The sequence below is a fragment of the Alligator sinensis genome, unplaced genomic scaffold (genome assembly GCF_000455745.1).
Source record: "Alligator sinensis unplaced genomic scaffold, ASM45574v1 scaffold222_1, whole genome shotgun sequence".
Lineage (NCBI taxonomy): Eukaryota > Metazoa > Chordata > Crocodylia > Alligatoridae > Alligator > Alligator sinensis.
Window position 1 is genome coordinate 1,876,881 of NW_005841912.1, and position 10,013 is coordinate 1,886,893.

Sequence of the window (10,013 nt, forward strand, 5' to 3'; positions counted from 1 at the left end):
ATGAGCTGGATGAACTCCAAGATGAACTGGATGACTCCAAGATGAACATTGTCCTGCATTAGCAGATGCATGACCAGCAGTTTGAGGGAGGTGATGCTCCCCCCTCTATGTGGCATTGGTCAGGTCACAGTTGGACTACTATGTCCAGTTTTGGGCGCTGCACTTCAACAGGGGCACAGAGAATCTAGAGAGGGTTCAGAGGAGGTCCACTCGCGCGATTAGTGGCCTCCGTGAACAACCCTGCGAGGGGAGGTTGAGGGATCTGGATCTCTTCAGCCTTCACAAGAGATGTCTGAGGGGAGACCTTGTAGCTGCCTATAAGTTAAGGGAGGACAACAGGGAATTGGAGATGCGCTACTTACCAGAGCGCACCTAGGAGTGACTAGGAATAATGGCTGCAAACTACTGGAGAGTAGATTCAGGTTAGACATTAGGAAGAATTTTTTTACAATAAGGGTGGCCAGAATCTGGAATTGGCTTCCAAGAGAGGTGGTAGTATCACCCAACTTGGAGGTCTTAAAGAGGAGGCTTGATAGTCACCTGGCTGGGGTCATGTGACCTCAGTTCTCTTTCCTGCCTGGGGCAAGGCGTTGGACACGATGATCCTTTGTGGTTCCTTCTGACTCTACAAACTATGACATTTTGACATGGAGGGTCCTTGCTCATGTGGCAACCAGGCAGCAAGGTGAAGAGGTGGCAATGTTGTAGTGGGAGCATTGACTATGCTTCCAGTTTCAGCTGTGGTAGAGGCATGGCCAGATTAGAATTAATTGGTTTGTGCTTGGAGCTGAGATCTGTTAAAGCAGTGCCCCTTTCTAAAACATTGCCAACCCCATGCAGAGGATCTTTTGCCTTTTTTTGAGGGTTGGGGAATAGAGAGTGGAGAGGCGGGAGTTATACAGGGAAGAAGGGTTGGGGGGATGGGACTTACCTAACATTGAGACCTTTGTTTATGTGCATTTTTTGAAAATGGTAGTGAAGGTGGTTGGGGAAGAAATGGGAATAGTTTGGAATTTTTGTAGATTTTGGTCAGGCAGGTTTTTGAGGAGACTGGGGTTGTACGGGAGTGGGTGAAAAGGAGTGTGAGCATGGAGGATGTCAATACAGTATGCAATACTGTACAAACTTGAATATCTTCGGACTTCAGGTGAAAAATTTCACCCATCAATTCCTCTAGTGGAGAGGATATTTTAATAAATAAGCAAACACTTGTTCTAGCACAAGTTATTGGGTCTTGAGAGAGACCTGTTTTTATGAAGACATCCACTTTTGTTTTTAAAATATCAAAATGGGAGAATTTTTCCAATTTCCTTTTGAAATTTCTTTCTAGTGTTTAGAATTCTAATCTTGATCTACAACTTAAAGTAGAGCAAGTGTCCAAATGTTTTATTCACATAAGATAAAATGTTAAAACACTAATTCAGCTAAACGATAAGCCCTAGGGAAAACTGCCTTATCAAACTTCTTATTTTGGAAATTTCTCTCTATAACATAAACAGCACAGTGTTAATCTATTCAGATTGCACAAACCCTGACTGTCTCTAGTACCACTCTTGGAACAAGGCAAAACTAAGTTGACTTTTTCCATCCCTTACACATTCTCAGTCTTTCTTTGACAAATATGGTGGGAGTATGTGTTTGGTAGCATGAATTCATTTTTTTGAATTCCTGGGTCAACAGCCTGTCAGTTTTATTACAGAACCAGAATAGAGAGAGGAAGATAGTTGTGTTAGGCAGAAGGCAGAGCAGTGTGGCACCTTTATATAAGATTCATGCAGAAAGACATACGGTTTTGTAGGCAAAGCATTAGATACTAAAAACCAGAATAGAACATGAGAAGTAGATTGAAATAAAACTTAGTGACAGCACTTTGGTTTGCTATTCAGGAAGCCTGTGTGTATTAGTCATTTATCAGTCTTTCCTTGCAAGTGGAGTCAGACTGTCAGGCTCTGGTAGTCTCCAGTCAATATTTAACTTTTTCATATTTCCTTTTTTTTCTTTTTGGCATGGTCCTGGGTTTCTCCTAGGATATCTGCCACCTTCAGTTGGTTCTCTTAATGTTGCGCTCCAGCAGTGGAAGGAGAGCATGGAGGAGAGGCCAGAGAATCTTGAGACCCAGGCAATAACCATTGTATCTGGAGGAAAAACATGATTTGAAGTGGGCTTTGTGTAGGCACTGAGTTGGCCAAGAAAAGGGCAGCAATTTTTAAAGCATCTCAGTATAACACACCCTAAGGAGAGAGCACTTTGGGAATTGTGCTGTAGGGTGGAGGTGGTTTGAGTTCACTTCAAACTACTGTTAGAGCTTTGCACCTGATTGACAATGCTTAGTTTCTAGAGTGAGGTACTTTGAGATTACAAAGGACAGTGTTCAAGTGTTAATTTAGATGAGAAAATTTTCAGTAGGAGAGACTTGCAGGGAGATCATCGTGGATAAATGCATGGAATTTTGTCAAGAGGCAAGAAGGTAACCTGTGCATAGGAAACTGAGTGCTGAATCAGATTGAAGAAAAACAAGATTTAAATAGGTTTTTCAAAGACCATTCTGTCAAAAACTAGAATGAAGCTTACTACGTGAACTTACACAGATCAGAAGTTAGGAAGACTTCCTAATACCTAAGGAATGAACCGGAGTGGGTGTTTGTTCTGTGTTTTATCAGATGCTCATCCCCGTTGCTTTCTGTCAGAATGCCTGAGACTTGTGTTGAAGTGGCTTGTAAAAGCATTTTTCTACAGCAGCATTTATTCTACAAACCTTTGCTCCAGATACATTTATGTATCACAAAACGGTGAGTCTGGGGTGAACGAACCCAAGAAGGCTGACGCTTCGGAATTCTTGTTTTAAAAATGTTGAATTCACTGTAACTTAAATACTTGACAATAGTAATTATTAAAGAAAGTTGTCTGATTGTTTTCTGTGGTTGGGTTTTTAGCAGGAGTGTTTCTAGTACAAGTGCAGCTGTGTCTTTAAAGAGCTTTGTGAACGGATCACCCCCGCGGTGTTGGTAGATGCCTGGCTTGTGTGTGGCCCAGCTGCTCCAGGCTGTAATAGAACATTCCATTTCCTGTTCCCTTGCTGACACAGAGGAGTGTTCCTGCTGGCAGTGATCTAATCATAGTGCAGTAAGAAACATGGCAGTTTGATAAAACATGGTGGAGACAGCAACTGAAATGGAAGCATATGTTCTAGAAGACATTCTTGAGGTAGGGTTACTTTTACAAACTGCAACGAAAGAGGAAGCCAGAACAAAGACATTGATCTGCTGGAATTTGCTTATGAATTAGTCTGTGGACAGAGAAGGGGAGGAAGTTAGGCGTTAAAGCAAGGCACACAGTCCTTGTTCTGTGAGATGACAGGATTGGCTCCGGCTACAGATTTTGTTGAGAATTAGTGTAGTTGCAGTGTACCATTTTTGTAAATTGTCTTGTAAATTGTATGCGGTAGAGAGGAATAAAGAGGGAGCCTATGACTTTATAAAATGCCTGCATGACCTTTAGATTAACTCATTAGAAGGTGGGATCTGCAAAGCGGCTTCCAGAGGGTTTAGTTTCCTCTCTGTGGCATAGCTCATTACATAGAGGCCTAAGGTAGTTAATATTCTGCTGTTTAAAGAAGGTGTTTTTTTCTGTGAATCAACATACATTTAAAATCTGTTAAAAATGAAAAATTGTAAATTACTAAATATACTTTGGTTCACAGTGGAAATGCTAGAAATGTTTTTTCCTATCCTGGACCCATGCCTGCTTAGATAAAATATTTTTAGAGAGTAATCGGAATTACATTGTAAATTGTAAAATGCTGGATTTTGATTGCCTTCTTTTTGGAACATATATAAATCTCTTACTGCCTGGAGAGAGGTCACAGTTCACCAGATTTTATTCCTGTACTGTAATGGTCTAAAAATAAGCTGTAGTTATCAATCAGGTATCAATTGATTTTTGTGTGCTTTATTTCTTCATTTTTTTTAACAATTTCTGATTTAACAGCCTCTGAATACAATATTGAGTTACTGCAGTTTCTGAGCTACCAATTAGACTTACAGATCTGTTTTTCTAGGATGATAGAACTAAAAAAAGGCCAAGGATATGACTAGTTTTTCCTTTGGTATGTGGAACACTGGTGTTGAGAATTCTCAGTTGCTATAATGCTGCGGAGGTGGGGGGAAATGAGGTAGAGGAGAGAGGCTGCCTGCGCATTTTAAAGTGCTGCATGATCAGTGAGCATTTTCTGGAGCCCCTGTGTGTGCTTGGAGCTGACATTGCAGTATGGTTCTTATCGCATCTTGCTGTTCTGCAGAATGAAACTGATTTTGCTGTAATTTTGTTTCTTCAGTATCATTTCTTTTCTCCTGAAATTAACGTACAATAGAGAGAATTTTATATTTTACTCCTCTCCATTTAAAAAAAATATTTGTGACCTGATTCTGTTTGACTTTCTTAACACAGAAAGAGATTTTACGTCATAGAGTAAATGATAGCTCCTCTTTTTTGGATGCATCTCCAAACCAAAATACTAATTAACTTCCCCGTAATACCCACGTGTGTTAGTTTAAAGTGACACTGCTCCTATATTTGCTTTTACATCTAGATGAAGCCTGACATTCCAAGCATTATATCCCTTCATACTTTCTAGAATATGGAAGTAGGAATAAATCAGATTAATCTCTTTTACTGCATTTTTTACAGTTTTGCTAGCAAAGTGTAATAGCTGGTTAACTGCTAAATAGATGTGCGCTGTTCCATTTTTTTCATAAAAAATAGTTCATACTTAATTTTTTTTTCAAAAGTTAAATATTTAAGAGTGCTTGCAATTGCACAGATTTTTCTAAATAGCATTAACTTTGACTCTGGTCCTGTTATAATGTTACCAGTTGGCCTATAAACATTTTCCAGTTGCATTAAAAACAAAAACAGCATTAGTGTTAACTTTGTTCCCAAATCCAGTTTTAGACTCCCTTGTTCCCATAATACGTATGTATCCTCATAACTATCATATTTACTTGAAAAGAAGGTGGCCCTCATTATAATAAGACAGCCCCCCAATAATTAGATTTTATATATGAAAAATGTGTTACCACCTTCCAGGTATAGAATCTAATTATTGGAGGTTTTTCTTGAATTCGTCAACCTCCTACTGCTACAAGGAAAATAAATTTGGGGGGGGTCCCATGTAACTCCTTTGCCCTCTGCTTTGCCACAGCTTATTTCCTCATCAGCCCCTTCCCCCTCTCCTTCCTATTAGACCCTGTTCTCTCTGAGCACGTGGAAGAGAGGAACACACCTGAAAACAATGACCTTGAAATTAAACATGGCTGTACCAATTTGCATAGGGTACCCATAGACTTAGTCCATCCAGAGTTAATGTATGTTGCTGCATTTTTAAACTGCTGCGAGTTTTAGCATAGGCACTCCATAAACATACCCTTTAAGCAGCATTTTGGTACCTACTTGTGTATAGAACAAACTGTGTATGATATTAGTCCAAAGCCAAAGGCTTATGATTTTACCATATAGTTTATTGGGCTGGGCCCCACCAAAGTCAAACTTCAAGCCATGGTGACCCCACAGCTCAGCACCACTCAGTATGTGTGTGTACTCCAGATGCACCCACCCCCAAAAGGATCCATGTACTAATTAGACCCCCAATCATGACTGGAACCTGATGTTCCTGTTATGGGTCCTAGGATGCTCAAAAAATGTATATGAAGATGAGGAGCAGGGCAACATGGTCCAGCTCCACATCATGGAGGACACGGCCACGCTGATCATCAGGGATCCTGGTTTTCTCTGATTTAAAAAATTCCTCAATTTTTGGTTAAAGAAAGGTAGCCCCGAATTCACATTTTCCCAGGATTTAAATGAAACACATCTGTCTGTCTGTCAGTCTAGATATAAATATATCTATATCTATATAGTGGTATTTCATTTTAATCTTGGAAAAATGGGGATTTGGGGTTCCTTTTTTTTTTTAAACCGAAAATTGGGGATTTTGTTAAATCAGAGAAAACCAGGGTCCCTGTTGATCATATGCGACAGGCTGAGAGGGGCTATCAGAGGATTTCTGGGTGAAGTGTTTGGGATTGTGTTTGGTTTTGTTTGCCAGCCATTTAAGGCTAGTGAAGAAACGGGAATAATTGTGGGTGGGGGAAAAGTGACAAGTCAGCTGTGGGAGTGAAGAGGAAGTTGAAATGTATGCAGTGTTGTGCCTCACCATGACTTGAAAAGAGAGTTGGTGCTGAGGGGGACTGCACTTAATGGGTTCTGCCACTGATTGATGTCTATCTTATTCAGATGAGCTAACCTAATCTATCATTGTGGTAACTTCCCATCAGCATGTTTGCCCAATATGGGCCAAGTGTTTTATAGTCACGCTCAGTATTGGCTGCATTTAATCAGTTTCATAGTTGGTTTCTGTTCCTGAGCACATGCTGCTTTTGGCAGTAGTTTAATAGTAAACAAGGTATTTAGTTAGGTTATTCCTGTATGCAGTTATAAGACAAAGGTTTTTTTTTGTGGGGGGAACTTCATCTTGTAAATATGGTAATATTTTGGAAGGTATGGGGGCTATTCATAATATGAATTACGCGTAATTTTATTAAAGTAATAAGAGGCTATCACGACTTATTTTTACAGATTCAAGCTTTTTTATAACGAAACTTTAACTTTTTTACATAAAGCACTTTTAGTGAGTGAATCTTTAAGTCCCCATTTTGGAAATATTTCTGTTCTAGAATAATCATTTCTATCCTTATACACCTGAAATTTGATTTTTATTTTTAATTTTTTAAAAATAAATATTGAAGCTTTCCTATTTTTAAAACATGATTTTAAAATCCTTGGCTTTGGGGAAAATTTACTTGCTTGATATTTGTTTTCTTGTTTAATATTTCCTCACAAGATGTCACCATTCTAAAATCCAGACCTTTTACTAGGTTTGGGTTAACAAATCTTGCCCACTTTGTGCAGTTTCATTGAAATAAGTGGGACTGCAAGGAGATGGAACAGGACAGATTTTTATTTCTGACTTCATGGCACCCAGGGTAAAATTTGAAAAAGTTTTGTCCTTCATTGATTTACATTCCCATGAGAAAAGCTGTTTTCCTAAAATGAAATATTTTATTGAAAACTCAAGGGAAATTTTCAGATGTGGCATATTTTAAATTGGAAAACTAATGCTTGTTTTTTATATGTTTCTGTAATCTTGTTCTAAGGGTTTTAGGTTAAAATGTTTTTTAGCAATATTGCAGTAAGAAGGTAGTTACTTTATTGGCTTTAAAACTGACTTTTATAACTGTTTTCATTGCAAAATAAGTGGGTTGTTGGGGACAGAACTTGTTTTTAACAATATATATATATTTGGGAATAATAAAGGAAATGGTGACCAAATAAATCTTAGTTTGCTATTTCAGCTTGTGGCAGTTTAAAAGCTTTTCTTGAAAATATTTGTTAAAAAAACTTTTGGGATGCGTCTTCTTTCTTAAGGCTTGTGCTGGTTTTTGTCTACTGATTTCCTTTTCTTATATTGGTTAAGAGCAAGGGTACTGCCTTGTGGGTACTCCTTGGTTGGAGAAAGGCTAAGGGACATCACCCTGACAGAAACGAAAGAGGGGATGGTAGGACTTGGGCAGCCTCCACTCTTCCACACTCTTGCCTAAGCATATCTGTTGAAGGCCTTGGCGTGGTAGTCGTAGGGCTCTGTACATGTGCATTCATTCATTAGGCACTAGAGGTGCACCAATATATATCGGTTGCATATTGGATTGGCACTGATAAAGGAAAATTAACATGATCAGCTTTCTTCCGCTGGTGTATCTGATAATGTCATGGATAAATGCCTTGTTCATCCACGCAGCCATGCACACATGCATGTGGCCAGGAATGCAGCCTGGCAGCTTGGAGAAAAGTACCTCTAAGGGTAGGTCTGTTGTGGGGGGCAGATCGGGGTCCCCACAGTGGGGCAGGGGTAGGTGCTGCCTAGCCAGCGTGGCAAATGGGACCCCTGGATTTGTTTATGGGGTGGAGGCAGGATGCCCACTGTGGGCTCAGAGCCAGGGGTTCTGCCAGCCTCTTCCTGGTGGGGGGGACTGGGCCAGGGCTGTGCTCAGAACAGGTGGGAGCAGGGTGGGCTCAGCTGCATGGGGCATGTGGCAGTGGCAGCGGTGGTGCTGGGGCGGGGGGCTAAGGCAAATTTTGGGGTGGCTATAGCTCCCTCCCCAAGCCCCTCCCTAGCTCTGCCCCTGTTTAGGGCACTCCACTCTGCTGCCTTTCCTTTGCAAACCCCAATTTTTATTCACTCTGGTTGCAGTTTTTACTCGGACATAGATAATTGATTTGATCTGCCTTGCACTGCTGCAGACACCTGGATTCCTTCCCGCAATCAGGGATGACCCCAGATATACACCCCCATCCCATCACCAACGGGTCAGGCTGGAGAGGAGCAGCTGCTGTGGTGTCCCAGGAGCTAGCAACAGCACAGCACAAACTGCAGGCTGGGGCCGCAGGTGTTGTAGAAAGTGCTGAAAGCTGCAGATGTGACTGGGGAGGGGCAGGTGGAGTTGAGTTGCTTGTCCTGGCCCAGTGTGACTTAACCCATAGGGCCTGGGGGTTTGTGGCCCCCCCCTGGGGTTTGCATCAGGATCCTTCCCCTGGCAGGAAGGAATTCTCCAGGAAGTGCGGGGGGGGGGGGGGGGGCGAGCATTTGTACGGGGGGGGGGCAGCACTTTAATTAGAGCAGCTTGAAGAGCCACTTTAATTCAAGTGCCCAGAGACCACCCAGCCCTGAGCAGCCTCAGGCTCAGGCAGCTGCCCCCAGGCTGGGGTTGAAGGGCAGGAGCTGCAAGTGGTATGGGGCACTTATTTAGATATGCTCTGGGACTGGGGGAGGCGGTGCTTTAATTAGAGCGGCTCTGAGAGCTTAATTAAAGTGCCACTGTATTACTGTTCCCATGGAAAGAAAGGGTGGTGGGGGCACTTAAGCTTGTTCGACGCGCTTTATTACTAAATATCAGTTATTGGATTGGTATTGGCCAATATTGCTGCTTAATATAATTGGCATCGGTATCAACCAGGAAAATCTCTATTGGTGCACCCCTAAAAGACAAGGGAACCCTGGCAGACCTATCATATCCAACCATGGGACCCTAACTGAGGAAATATCAGGTTTTGTTGAATCCATCCTAAAACCGCTTGTCACCCACAGAGCAAGTTTTGTCCAAGACACCACGGACTTGCTACGGAAACTTAAAAACATAGCCAACATCCCACACCAGGAGGGCATCCATGCCTGCCTTACATATCTACAGGAACAAGATTACAACCCAGAATACAGACCCAAAGATATCACTGAGCTTATACACTTCATCCTCACACACAACAATTTCACTTTTAATAATCAACACTTCCTCCAGATGATGGGAACAGCTATGGGCACTAAAATGGCCCCACAGTATGCCAACCTTTTTATGAGCCACCTGGAAGAAGACTTCCTCAAGAACTGCACCATCAAACCCTTGCTGTACTTACGATATATCGATGACATCTTCATCATTTGGAGTGAGAACCTGCAATCTCTACTTGAGTTCCACCAGAAATTCAACAGTCCCCATCCCTCCATCCGACTTTCTTTAGAATACTCCAACACCAACATCCCCTTTTTAGACACAAGGATCAGTATCCAGAAGGGTAAAATACAGACCACAGTATACAAGAAACCCACAGACCAACATACATATCTGCACAGAACCAGCAATCACCCAAAACACACCAAAAAAGCAGTGATATACAGCCAAGCCCTCAGATACCACCGCATCTGTACTGAAGAGAACACCCGGGATTGCCACCTCACCAATCTTAAAAAGGCTTTCACCCAGCAAGGACACTCCTCCAGAGAGGTAGATCGCACGTTTGAAAGAGCCACCTGGATACCACGTGAAGAACTGCTGCAGTACAGAAGAAAAACACCCACAAATCGCACACCGCTGCTTATGACATATCACCCCTCCCTTGAACCTGTA

At 41.7% G+C, this 10,013-nt stretch overlaps 1 protein-coding gene across 9 annotated transcripts in view; it reads left to right on the forward strand.

The window, feature by feature from the left end:
* The first annotated feature begins 2,952 nt into the window (after window positions 1–2,952).
* Window positions 2,953–10,013, forward strand: part of ANKRD17 (ankyrin repeat domain 17) — a 137,965-nt gene continuing 130,904 nt past the window's right edge. For 3 of the 9 annotated variants that reach the window (XM_025198057.1, XM_006018767.3, XM_025198059.1), the window contains exon 1: window positions 2,954–3,204. In XM_025198057.1, the coding sequence (XP_025053842.1) occupies window positions 3,151–3,204 (54 nt within the window). In that variant the 5' untranslated portion in view covers window positions 2,954–3,150. Of the gene's footprint in view, window positions 3,205–10,013 lie in introns of all 9 variants that reach the window. The other 6 variants (XM_025198060.1, XM_006018766.3, XM_025198061.1 and 3 more) reach the window with 4 other exon arrangements.